Source organism: Equus caballus, chromosome 24 (assembly GCF_041296265.1).
Source record: "Equus caballus isolate H_3958 breed thoroughbred chromosome 24, TB-T2T, whole genome shotgun sequence".
Taxonomy (NCBI): Eukaryota; Metazoa; Chordata; class Mammalia; order Perissodactyla; family Equidae; genus Equus; species Equus caballus.
The window spans coordinates 48,278,135-48,291,289 of record NC_091707.1 but is presented as its reverse complement, the minus strand read 5'-3'; the positions used below and the strand labels follow the sequence as shown (position 1 = coordinate 48,291,289).

General features: G+C 55.9%; 1 protein-coding gene across 3 annotated transcripts in view; it reads right to left on the bottom strand.

Moving 5' to 3' along the window:
* The window catches only part of SLC24A4 (solute carrier family 24 member 4), a 157,365-nt gene that overhangs the window by 46,242 nt on the left and 97,968 nt on the right, over window positions 1-13,155 (bottom strand). For 2 of the 3 annotated variants that reach the window (XM_023628296.2, XM_070249783.1), the window contains 6 exons: window positions 11,697-11,781; window positions 11,059-11,162; window positions 10,145-10,219; window positions 7,482-7,507; window positions 5,867-5,920; window positions 3,881-4,023 (listed from right to left, as the gene is read on the bottom strand). In XM_023628296.2, the coding sequence (XP_023484064.2) occupies window positions 3,881-4,023; window positions 5,867-5,920; window positions 7,482-7,507; window positions 10,145-10,219; window positions 11,059-11,162; window positions 11,697-11,781 (487 nt within the window). The remainder of the gene's footprint in view (window positions 1-3,880; window positions 4,024-5,866; window positions 5,921-7,481; window positions 7,508-10,144; window positions 10,220-11,058; window positions 11,163-11,696; window positions 11,782-13,155) is intronic. The other variant, XM_023628297.2, reaches the window with a different exon arrangement.

The window sequence follows — 13,155 nt, the reverse complement described above, 5'->3', positions numbered from 1 at the left end:
CGCCCAGCACAAAAGGATGCCTCTAACTGGACAAGGCAACTGAGGCCCAGGAGGGGCGCCCGCTTGCCCGGAGTGCACAGCTCATGAGCTGCTGGCCAAGCTGGGTGTCTTCCATAAAACTAACACCCTCCATCTGGGAGGCCACTCTCTGTGACCCTTTGCGTCCCCTCACGCGGCTGAAGAACACATCTCCCCACTCCTCGGGCCTCTTCTTTGCCACCTTCATCGACGTGCTCGGGGCTGGAGCCCAGGGGACGTGACATTTAACTCCAGAGCCCCAGGGCCTCGTCACAGAACCACCCATGGACACAGCACACCCGAGCAGGCCACCTTCCCCTCCGAGGGGCTGTCAAAGGGGACACGCCCGTCCCTCTGCACGGGTCCCCAGCTCCCGGCGAGCGTCCTTGCCCGCAGGAGCAGTCGAGAGCAAATTCATGCGAGTTAATGGCACAAACACAAACGGATGCACAGCAGACACGCACACCCTCACCAGACAGGCAGCAAGGCCCAGCAGACAGGAGGCGCGAGGGTTAGACAAAGCCAGGAGGACCATGCATGGGCTGGAGTCAGACACTGACCTCTGACGAGGCGTGTGCTGGGCTCAGGGATTTTTTTTTACTGCATGTGTTATCGCTTCAAGGAAAGCAGCTTACTTACAATTCGGAAGAGGAGGAGTTAAGGAGACACAGGCCAGCAGAGATTGCCAGAGATGCTTAGCGCGGTGGATGCCCAGAGTTTGGGGCACTCTTGACGGCGGCCAAGATGCCAGGGTGTTATTTGGAGGAGGGTGTTAGTAGACGGGCTCCTGCTACGGGGGGCTTCGATGCTCGGGGCCCCTGGCCTTCGGGACGGCCCCTCTCCTGGCTGAATTCTGCGGCTCTGTCCCACTCTGAGAGCAGAAGCCCCTGTGCCCATGGCCCCCTGCCCCCGCTCTGCTGCAGGAAAGCCCAAATCTCTCCCTCCTCTGGAGCCTCCATCCCGTCAGGAGATGAAACCCAGCAAAGCAGCGGCAGGCTCCAGACTCCGCTCAGCCCATGGAACAAGCCCAGTCATAGGCACCGCTTGGAGCAACACCTGGGCTCAGAGGAGGGTGCCGATGGAGCATCAGTGGTCTGAGGCAGAAGCCACGATACCTGGCTCCAGGGCAGCTTGTCCTGGTGCCGTGCTCCAAGTGGCAGGTGGTAAGTCAAGGGGGGCTGCCCAATGACAGCACGTTTTTCTGGCTGTTCGGCCCAAGGCCAGTATTGCCCCCTCCCTCCCTGCTCCAAACTGAAGCTGCGTCCGGGGCCAGGGCAGCTGGGAAAGGCCCCTAGTGGGCCCGGCCTGTGGTCAAGGTGACCCTGGCTGTCAGGCTGTGTGCAAGGCCACCTGACACCCAGCAGGGAGAGGCTGGACTCCCAACACTGGTAGGGATCGGGGCGACCCGCCCCCTACTGCCCAGTCCCCGGGACCTTCTCTCAGTGTACTGTGCTCTGCTTTCTTGAGCAGAATTGAAGCATGATGTGAAAAATTTGTAGAAGTTTTAGGGAAAAAAACCCCCAAACAACAAAGACAGAACCAAGTTGGAGGACGCCATCTCCCAGAAAAAGAGAAAACCGGCCTGAGCTGATCTGGTGAACCGAAACGCAGGACCTTTAAGAACACTTAGGTCCATAAAGGCACTTTATAAGAATGGTAGTAAAAAGGCACAAAATCTGGCAAGAGGTTGGGTTGAAATTCTAATTTTATACGGGAAACACCAAAACTGATAAAGGCAAGGTCAAAGCTGCATGTGCGCATGTGTGTTCTCGAAACCATCTACCAGCCGGCCATCTCGGGCTCCCTTGGGTCGGGGGTCAGGCAGGGGCCTGCCTGCCTGCAGCCTGAGGGCCACAGAGAGCTCTGAGCTGGAAAGATTCTGTGGCAAAACAGTGAGAAAAGGCAAACTTCAGAAGCTCAGTTCTCCTCAGTGCCCCGGGGGTGTTCATGGGGGCTCCTTCCTCCCGCCTCGGGGTACTTCTAGGGGACAGTGCCCTGCCGGGACTCACACACGGCCCTCTGGGAGGGAAGGGGCATGCACTGCTGGGGTTAAAACATCCTGAAGGCTGCCTCTCTGGGCCTCCCACCTCTCCAGCACCAGGCCGGCTCCCTGAGCCTTTTCCTCCTTGGTCTCTAGCCAAACGCATCCACGCTGATAAAGGTGCAGGGAGACCTGCTTCCCTTCTTCCCCTGTGCCTGGGGGCAGCCCTGTGTCTCATCTTCCAACTTTCTAGAGATCGTCCTCGACTTAGAGATCTGGAGGGAGAGAATCAACCTGTGGGGTAAGTCCTACTGTCACAGGGACAACAGGGATGGAGACGGGGCCAGGGCAGAGGCGCCCGGGGGCCGCGACCTCAGGGCAGCCTGCTCTCCCTGCAGAGGGAAATGGCTGCGGCCCCGTCCCCTCGAGGGGTGCTGCACAGGCTGGTTCTCAGGGCTTCTTCCGCAGCCCCCCGGGCAGTAAGCCACTCTCGGGCTGGCGCCTGGGAAGAGGGCGTTTCCCACTAGCCCGAATGACTCAGCGTGTGGAATCTTCCTTCTTCACCCTGAAGGTCCAGAGGCCCCAGGAGCCCTGATCTCCGCATGGGAGACCAGGCAGGGGCCAGCCTGGGTCCTGAGAGACTGTATGTGGGGACCTGTGAGCGGGACCACAGCGCCACTGTGTCTGTGGAGCTGAAATCCAAAACAGCAGCCACGTCGTTCCCTCCCCTTCTGAGGAGGCTGTCCTGGAAGCGGGCTCTCCCCGGGGGGGTGGGGGGGTTGCCTGCATTTATGAACCAGGCCACATGGGCAGGCACAGCTCCAGGCTCTGCCGGCCTTTCTCTGTCCCTCACTGTGGGGGGGCCTCCAGCAGCCAGGCTGTGGCCTTGATGCACCCACGCCCTAGCCCAGCGGGCTTCCTCCTTCTGTTTCACGGGGACATCCCTCACTCCAGCACCTGTGACAGGTGCCTCCCAGGGGCTTACCTGAGACAGAACACACTTGTCTCAGGTAACCAGAACATACCTGTCTAATGTGCACGTGGGAGGGGCCCCCACTTTGATCCACTTTAGAGTGAAGATCGGGGAGGGGGCCAGGGAGTAGAGATGTCAGCCCCTATGTGTCCCAGACTCAAGCCAAGAGGTCCCTGAGACCACCTGGTCCCACCACCGCCATCACAAAGGAATTAAAGTCGCCTGAAAGAGGACGCGACTTGTTCAAGCCCCAGCGAAGAAGGGAGAAAGAGCCCTCGTGTGGCCAGTCCACAGCTCTCTCAGAGGGTTTACAGAGGAGCAGGTGGTCAGGCCTGCAGGATTCAGGGAACTCGACAGTGATGACAGGGGCTGGCTCTGGAGGCCCAGAACGCCCAGACAAGGGGCCAAAGAGAAGCTGAGGACACCAGGCTGCAGCCCCAGGGGAGGGGGCCGCCAAGCCGGGCTCTCTGGGGCCGGTCTGGGAACTCCTGCTCAGCTCCGTGGCTGCCTTTCCTGGCTTCGCTGTTCCTCTGGGTGATGAGCCGGACGTCTGTTCAGATCTGAGTTCTCCAGAAACGGGCCTGGCATTTGAGAAACCACAGGGAGACCCGGGCCTGCTCTGCCACCCCCCAGGCCTCAGCTTCCTAGCACGGCTCAGAGATGGAATTCACTGCCTTTCAGAAAAGCCAAGCAGGCCGGGAGCCTTCCCCGGGGAGGGGACTGCTGACTTGTCCTTCCTTCTCCTCCCATCTAACCCAACGCCAGTCTGGGCAACATCTCCAAGTGATTCTCCCTCCTTATTCAGGGGCCTGCAGCCAAAGGTGAGACGTGACAATTTAGAGGGAGTGAGCGTGTGTCGGGAAGAGAAGGGAGAGTGGTTGTGGCCACTCCTGTCTGCTCAGCCTTACCTTGCCCCAGCAATGGCACGGAAGGGTCATCAGAGCTACTATCACAGTAATCATTACCATCCTCCAGCTCACTGCTGACCGTGTTGCCGTTCGCAATGCTCTTTTGTTTGACTGTGAAGAAAGCCTGAATCTTCATGTTGTACCTGGAAGTGGAGGCAGGAGGTCAGAGCTGCGGGAGGGAGCTGGCAGGGGTGGACCGGGGCCTCTGGTCCCCCGATCCCTGTGCACCCACAGCTCGCTGGCTGCTAGGTGGGGAGCCGAGGGTTTCCAACTGAGCTGACAGATTCCTGACAGGAACCGCAGAACAGCCTCAGTCTGAGGGGCCTGCGCCTACTGAGACGTGCGTGCGCCTCCCAGGGCATAAACGACCTTCAGCCCAAGAGATTGACCCATGCATACTGACTGCACGTCACGACCTGTCCTAATAAAGAAGTCCAGCCCAGCCTAGAGGACGGGCTCAAAGGAGGCATTGTGAGGCCTGTCCTCTCTCCCAGAGCCCTGCGTCTTGCTCCGGTGGGCTGCCCAGTGGGCCATCCCTGCATCACGCAGAGCCAGGGCCACCACCCCCACAGAGAAGAGATTGTCTCCATCTCACAGCCCCAGGCTGCCAGCCTCCCTGAAAGGCACTCAAAGAGCAGACCTTTTAAGGACAATTTTCTTGGAGTTTGACAGTTTAATCACTTTTTTTTTTTTTTTTTTTGGTGAGGAAGATTGGCCCTGTGCTAACATCTGTGCCAATCTTCCTCTATTTTGTCTGTTGGACGCTGCCACAGCATGGTTTGATGAGCGGTGTGTAGCTCCACTCCCAGGATCTGAACCTGTGAACCCCGGGCCACCGAAGCAGAGCATGTAAACTTAACCACTGCACCACTGGACTGTCCCCTAACACTCATTTTTATAAAACACTATAAATGTTTTATATAAATGTGAGGATTCATAGTCTCATAAAACTCAGTCTTGTTTTTTTTTTTAATCACCCGTGGAGATGTACAGAGGAAGATAAAATCTGAATGTGGCTCAGTTCCAGCGTAGTTTTTCCTTTTTCTTTTTAATGTGGTAATATATATATAACATAAAATTTGCTATTTTAACTATTTTCCATTTTTAAGTGCACAATTCAGTGGCATGAATTACATTCACACTGTTATGCAACCATCACCACTATCTATTTCCAACACTTTTTCAGCATCCTAAGTTAACCAATTAATTGGCGCCCATTAATTAGTTAATCATTGATTACTTCCTCCTCTCAGGTAATGTCTAAATGACTTTCTGTCTCTAAGAATTTGACTCTCCTAGGAACCTCACATGAGCGGAACCTGACACTATCTGTCCTTTTGTGGCTGGCTGCTTTCACTCAGTGTAAGGTTTTCAAGGTTCATCCGTGTTGCAGCCTTTCACAGAATTTCCTGCCTTTTTAGGGCTGAATCATATTCCTCATGAGTAGCTGGAGATCATTCTGACCTGGGCAGCTTCTGGAGGGCCTCAAGAGTACACAACCCAGGACCCAGTGTTGTATCTTCAGTGCCATGAGTGGGGCCCCCTGCTGTTGTGCATGGTGGTGGCCCTGAGAGGTGTCATTTCATGAAGCCGGGAGCAGACGTGGAGCTGCCCGGCTCTTTGAAAAGAGTGGTGTTAAATTATTAGGAGATTTAGAGAGCCAGCGACAAAGAGGCGTCGCCTGGGGCATGGAGCAGCGGCCGGAGGAGGGTGGGAAAGAGGTCCCTGCTTGGTACTCGTCTGAGGAGTGGCCTCGTCTCCCCCACCAGCCCTGACTCCCCTGGCCCGGGTGCGGACAGCACCCTGAAACAGTGTCTGAACATCTCTCCCCTACTCCGGCCACCCACAGCGGGGTGGCCCCCGAAAGCCAGGACCGGTCAGAGTGACTGACAGGCTGATGGGGGTTTTCTTCCTGTTCTCACAAAAGGCTAGAGCAGGATGTGGAGGGAGGTGTCAGACGGCCCAGGAGAAGAAAAGGGCACTTACTTCATGGTCAGAATGTAAAACACGTACAAGATGATGAGCACCAGGCCTTCCCACCTCAAAGAGAGAAAGGAGACGGTGGTTAAAGTCAGCGAGGCCCGCGGCACTGATGGCTGGAGTGACCGGGACAGTGGGAACAGCAGGGCGGCTGTCCTTCCGCCCTCCCTGGCCCAGCACCCGGCCCAGATCCCAGGATGCGGGTGAGCGGCTCCAGCCCCTGGCTGGCTGGCAGTCTGAAGCCCTCTTGGGGACACAGAGCGAGGCTGGGGGGGGGGGTCTTCTCAACTACGGGGGGCTGGAGGATGCAGGAGTAGATCCCCCAGCTGCCTAGAAAAGGGAGGGACCAGGGCCACCACATCCAAGGACTGGGGGAGGGGAGCGGCCTGGAGTCACGCAGACTTGAGTCTATGAGGCCCTGTGGTCACCAAGATTCTGGCCAGGGACCAGAGGAGCCGTGGGTGCAGGTGGGAAAGGACCCCAAGAACTGCCTACAGGGAAGGGCCAGGCACGGGGCCTCCCGGCTGAACGCTGGGCCCAGGTGGGTCTTCTGGGGTCCACTCTTACCACTGTCGGGCAGAGGCAGCACCCAACGCCACCCATAGGCTTAGACCACAAGCCTCTGAGGAGCCACCCAGCTTGTTCTGGCACCTGCCAAATGTGTACTAAGGGCCACTAAGTGCCCAGCACAGGCTACGGGCATTTTGAAGGCTCTCCCTCCGCTGGCACAGCCCAGAGACCAGCAGAGCCGCCAAGGGACTTGTAGACGATCTGACCCCCCCCCCCCCCCAAGCCCCAACTCCCCTACAGCTGAGGAGGATGAGACCCAGGAGTGGACAGATGTCCGACTCACACAGGGGGTTCGGGGCCCAGCACCGGGTTTCTCCAGGCCCAGAGCACGCAGCCGCTCATGTCAGGCCACCTGAACAGAATATTCCCACAGATAATCACATACGAGGGGCAGATTCTGCACCACTGTCACGAGGAGAACGTTCTCATGGCTTACGAATATAAGATGCATTCACGCCCGACAGAGTGGGAAGCCCAAGCTCATCTTTCAAGTCTGTGCTTTATCTATCACTTCCTATCTCATGTCATGAAGATGAGGCCCTATATTTTATTCTGAATTGTTGTAATTTTGCTTTTTACAGTGAGATCTTTAATTCATCTGGAATTTATTCTTGTGGAGGGTGTGAGGAAGGGATCTGATGCTGGTTTGTTCCGCATGGATTCCCAGGTGTCCCAGCGGCATCTGAGACCCCTCCCTAGCTCACTGCCTTGTCTTGACACCTGTCAGATCCTCCAGCCCAGATGTGAGCCCATTGCTGGGTTCTCGGCTCCATACTGGCCTATGCTTATCTCTGTGCAAAAACGCCATACCGTTTTCATTATTTTAGCTCTATAATGTATCTCGATATCCGGCAGGTGGAACTATTAAAGAAAACAATTTCTGTCACTTTGAAAGGATAAATAAAGGCGTGATTGCTTAGAATGACAGCCTTTTTACTTTCACAAGTTCGTAAGCTTTATGTTTGCAAAAATAATTTTTAGAAAGACCCAACGAACCCAACAAACAAGGATACTAACAACAAAGGAGCGAAAACAAATGTTCAAAACTTACCACACAATTTCTTCATCATATATGAACTGGAAGGCAAAAGAGACAAAGGGTGGGGGGACATATTTATTCCAAGAGAACAAACACAGAGCCAGCTCACACTGGCTTGTTAACGTGTCTTATAGGAAGCTACGCTCCTTCTCCATCTCAGGGTTTCTCAGCTGCAGAAGGTGACCTTTCTCTAGTTGAAACCTAGGACAGCAGATGCTGCGATATGTGGCCGTGTGGGCTGCACAAGAGAAACGGCCTATGCTTCATTATGGCCCACGTGGCTGCTGAGGACCGGCCCTCGCTAACGGAATAGAGTTGCTAAAATAAAAAATCCTAAAAACTAAAAAAGCATCTATGTATAGATGTATGTATGTACCTATTTATCTATCTATGGGGCCTGGATAGGAGAGGAGGGGAGTCATTTTCTTAAAAATAAAGAGTAACCCCTTTGGGAATTCTGAGGGCTAAGGTCCGACTTAAACCATTTGAAGGGAGACTCGGGGTGAGGGAGGGGAGTCCACGCTTCCTAAGGGGGCACTCATATTGCCAAAAACCACACCCAGCATCTTCAACACAGACACGGATAGATGATGCTTCTGTGGTCCAGGGGTGGAGTCTTGTGACCGCCCCAGCCAGGTCCAGTGTGGACAGGCTGTGTCCACCAATCTGATTCTCGGAGACACAAAGGTTCCTACAGGGGATGCCAGGAGAGGCCAGCGGGCCGTTGTCTGGAGTTGGACCCATGGCACCCCTTCTCCTTGTTCACAGTGGGCAGCACACATAGGAATTGCTTCGGGAACCTACTTCTAGGAGGATCAGCCTGGTTGGACATCTCTGCGAGGCTCCACAGACCGAAGGCTCTGAGAAGTGGCCCTCAACAGAGGGGAGCCCAGTGCTAGCCGCCCCCCTCGCCCTGCTTTATGGGGATATTTTTACAATCCAATGGAGGGCTCCTGGCATTTAGAGGCAGTGAAGGTCAGGGGTGCTAGCCAGCTTGGAACATGTGAAAAGGTTCGATCGGGGGAGTTTTTCCATATGTGACACGTCTTAAATGTCCTGCTAAAAATTCAGGCAAGTGGAAAAAAAACCCCTAAGCTAGAATTTAACTCTATAGTACAAATCAACATATTTTTACATGGTTTTAATAAATCTTAATTTTCTAGGAGGTCACTGTCATACAAATAGAAGGATGACTATGCTCAGCTCTATTTAAGATTTTATCAGGAGTCATCCATAATTTTGGAAAATCACGTCATCAGTGTCGGCACCACTCCTGGGGCCTGAGACGCCGGCCCAGAACACGGGCCTGGGTCTGCGCTGGTGGTTGCTGGGCCCGGAGATTTTCTGTTTGAGGGCAAGAGATTACATCATCAGGTGTTCTAGCATCTTCATGCCAAAACATTGACACACTGAAAGATGCACTCTTTTATTATAAATCACTTTTATTTGTCTTTTATAGTATAGTTTGGTGTTAAACATGTTTTTTGAAATTGTGTATAGGTAAATTATTTTATCTACAACTTTCATTTTTAGGGGGTGGTAGGCAGCCTCTCAGATGGCCCCACTGATCTCCCTGCCTGACTTCATGCTCCCCTTGAGCATGGCCTGGACCTAGGGACTAGCTCCTAACAAAGAGAAGATGGCAAAATTGATGGGCTGTCACTTCTGAGGTTGGGTTACAAAAAGACTGTGGCTTCCATCTCGGCTCTTTCTCACCCTCACTCCGAGGGGAGCCAGGTGCCGTGTTGCAAGGTGCACTATGGCACAGCCAGCGAGGAAGGCCCTGAGGCCTGCCAACTGCCACCCGAGGGATCCTGAAAGCAGATCCTTGTCCAGGGGAGCCTTGAGATGACTATACATCCGTGAGAGACCCTGAGCCCCGGGACTCAGCCAGGCCACTCCCACACTGGATCCATAGAAATGGGAGCAATAAATGTTTTAAGCTGTTGAGTTTTGGGGAAATTTGTTACACAGCAATAGATAACTAATACAAGGGACATGATTGTCATAAACAGTGGGTGCTAGATCTTGTAAGGTTAAGAACTGTCACTCTAGGGCACATTCCATACCCTAAAATCTGGGCACGCCTTCATCAAATATGACCTGGCCTTGTGCCACCACTTCAAAGCTCATTTTTGTCTGAAATCTGTGGATGATGCATTCCTTGGCAGTAGCTGTGTCGTGTGCTTCACTCTTGTGCCACTGTCACATGCCGTGATGTCACCCCAGCCCATGGAGGGGCCACAGGGCTGCCCCACACACTCACAGGCCCCAGGGATCTCTGTTCTGGCTCCCCTGCCTTTTCTCTCTCTGCCCCCGTGCTGGCCTCTGTTTTTTCTGCTGTGCAGCAAGCTGTGAAACCAGAAACTCTGCTTCTTAGTAAAAGGGCTCAAAGTGAGGGTATGAAGGGCCTCTGATGAGCAAAGTGCTCGAGCTTAGTTGCACAGACCCTGCAACACGTGTCCTGGGTTTTTCAAGGCCTTTCTGAATTCAAGTGGGCCCTGGACTCGCTCCATAACGAAGCTGTGAGGTGTGAGGTTTTCGGGAGAGGCAGGCACAGTGGCAGGGGGATCGGTCAACGTGACTGCAATGAGTGGTCTGCACACCCCCCAGTCGGGGTGCTGGGTCCTCTGGTTAAAGCGCCAGGGACAGAGGTGGGCAGGAGGGCAACTCACGGCAATGAGCACGACGACAGAGAGGGTGTAGAACACGGAGTCTCGGCACACGGCCCACCACGTCAGACGGACCACCTGCCGGGCAAAGGGCCGTCAGCTGCTGTGGGCTGGGGGCACGAGAGTGGGGAGGGGGTGAGGGGCTTCCCCACCACCCCCACACCCCAGGGGTGCAGAGACACACCCACGGAGCTCCTCCTAACTGTGCCACCAGCAACAAATCTCGCCTGGCTGCTAACGGCCGCCCGTGCTCTTCATTACATTTGGGGAACAGAACGAAGCCTCGTTGTGTTCGTAAGTGATGGTGAGGCTGCCCCCACTCCTCCAAGGGGACAACATCATGTTTCGCAGCAGAAGCCCCGCGTTGAGGCGGAGCCCAGAGGCCCTCGCTCTCCCCCTCGATGCTGGAAACTTCTGGCGGTAACTGCTCACCTCCACCTCCCGCGGCAGGGCAGGCCCACCCACGAGCCCGACTCTCTGAGTCAAGTCTAATGTCCCCCCGTGGCCCTGAGGACCAGGAGGGTGATGATGGGGTTTCGACAACAAGCCAGCTTCACGCTCCCTGCCGGGGAGGCCAAAGGCAGGTCCAAGATATTTCCAGAGTCTGGCTCAGGAGGCGCCCCTTAAATATGGACTGTTGTCGAGTGAGTGCTCACCCCCGGACTGGCCACGAGCCGACGCTCTTCCTGCCCTCAGACCACTGACTGCAGGAGGGGGAGGAATGTCACACGCCGCTGGGACACACGGGGAAACCGGCTCAGAGGGGGAAATCGGGTCGCTCAAAGCCACAGGGAGTCAGGGGCTCAGCTGAGGCTGGGCCTTGGGTCTCCCCCTCCTGCCCCTCACGTCACTTCACCAGGGCTCATCCCACCACTAAAGGGCACTCGTCAGTCAGGCCAGGGAGAGAAACCACTGACCTGCCCGGCGAACAATCCACACACTCCGATGATACACAGGATGTTGAACACGGCAGAGCCCACGATGGTCCCCACCCCCACGTCTCCGTGGGTGATGAACACACCTGGGTAGGGAAGGGCACCAATCCTCGTCTGCAGGGCCCCCGCCTGCCCCCCCAGACCCAGGCTGGCTGTGAGGCCTGGCCCCCCTCCCACGAACCAAGGGGAGTCATTCCTCCATCAGACAGAACGCCCATGATGCTGATGAGAATGGCAAAACCAGAGAGTGGACATGCCCTTGGGGCCCGGCTACCCAGTCCTCCCATTTTTATGGACAGCTTTATTGAGATACACTTCACACGCCACAAAATCCACCCATTTAAAGTATACAACTCAGTGTTCTTAGTCACAGAATCGTGCGACCATCACCACAATCTACTTTTAGAACCTTTTCATCACCCTGAAAAGAAACCTGGGACCCACCAGCACCCCCTCCTCCCCACGCCCCAGGGAGCCACTCGTCTACTTTCTGTCTCTCCAACTCTCCCGTTTTATAGATGAGAAAACTGAGGCTCAGAGCTGACAAATGCCCCCATTGGTCAGGGCCCCAGACTGAGGCTCTTTCGAGACCCTGTGAATCCAGCCGGGGGGTTTCTCACCAATAACAGAGGCGAAGAGCTCGGGTGTCGAGCTTCCTGCAGCCATGAAGGTGGCGCCGGCCACGTCCTCACTCAGGTGGAGTTTCTGAAACAGAAGTGACCACAGGCTGTGACATGGGGGCAGCAGACATGCTAACTGGTCACTCCGGCAGCCAGGGAGAGCACAGGGAGCAGCGCTGTAGCCGGGGCCAAGCCTGTGGCCGGCAGCCTCTCCTCCCTGCACCCTGAGCACGTGCCCCCTGCCACCCCGTCGGGCCCTCAGCCCAGAATCCCCTGCTCCCCGTCTGTCAATTCCTCTTCATTCTCCTCCGACGCTTGGAGAAACCACGAGATGCTGGGGCTGCCCGTCATCCACTTAAAGGCGCCTCCCTGCGGTTCTCTGGAGGCCTCTGGGCAGGCTGGCTCAGGGCAGGGCTCGGTTGCCCCATCTCCCACCTCCGAAAGTACCCCTGAGCAGCCCCGGGCTCTGGAGCCACGGAGGAACCCCCGGGCCAGCACAACCTCCCTGCTGAGCTTGCTGCCAAAGGGGTCCTCAGAGGGGTCAGAGCTCTGGGCTTGACAGAAGCGGAGGCAGGGGTACAGCACTGACCTCCAGGGTCCAAGTCCGGCCACCTTAACCCGGTCAAAGGGGAAGGTTCCACAGAAGAGGTTCTGCCATCAGAGCATCTCCAATAGCTTCCAGCAGAATCCAAACCATGCTACGTCCTGTCCTGCCTCCTCCCTGCCTTTGCCTGGGCCATTCCCTCCTCTTCCCCTCTCCTCCCTCTCTGCATGCAGACATCCTTCCCACTGCCAAAGCCTGGACCAAATGCCACCTCCTCCATGAACCCTTCCAGGGCTTCTCTCCAACAGAGATGCTCCCTCCCTTTTTTCAGCCCCTTAGTCCTCTGATGGCTCTCACTGAGCCCCTTCCAGGGCCAAGACCATCACCCTCACTTACTTCTGTGTCCTTAAGGGGACAGATAACCTCACGGGGCACCTCTATAGTACACAGTCCTGTGTCACCAGTTACCCATCTTCCACGGGCTCCTGTCAACCCCAGAGGGGCAGGGGGCCCAACCCTGCTGCTGTGGGCCCCCACACTCTCACATTAGTGAATGCCCGGGGTGCATGTTCTGTGAGACCAGCTGACTGTGTTTTCCTGAGGGCCTCCTTCCAAGAAGCGACAGGCCACTTGCAGGGACCACTGCACCCTCAGCACGCCACGCCAGGACTCCATCCTGAGGCTGAGCCTCCTGTCCTGACATCCCCAGTGGTCGTTTCCTTACGCTCTTTCTCGGGCTTGATTCTCTCACAGATCGAGGTGAGCACGTGGCTCCATCTGAGTGGGGGGGGAGGGTCGGGAGGAGGGGAGGTCCCTTTGCGCACTTCTGCCAGGTCCCTCACTGTCTAGGGGACCCAGGTCAAACGCAGCCTGTCCCTGTCCTGTGCTGAGCAGTGGGGTAGAGTAACAGCCTGC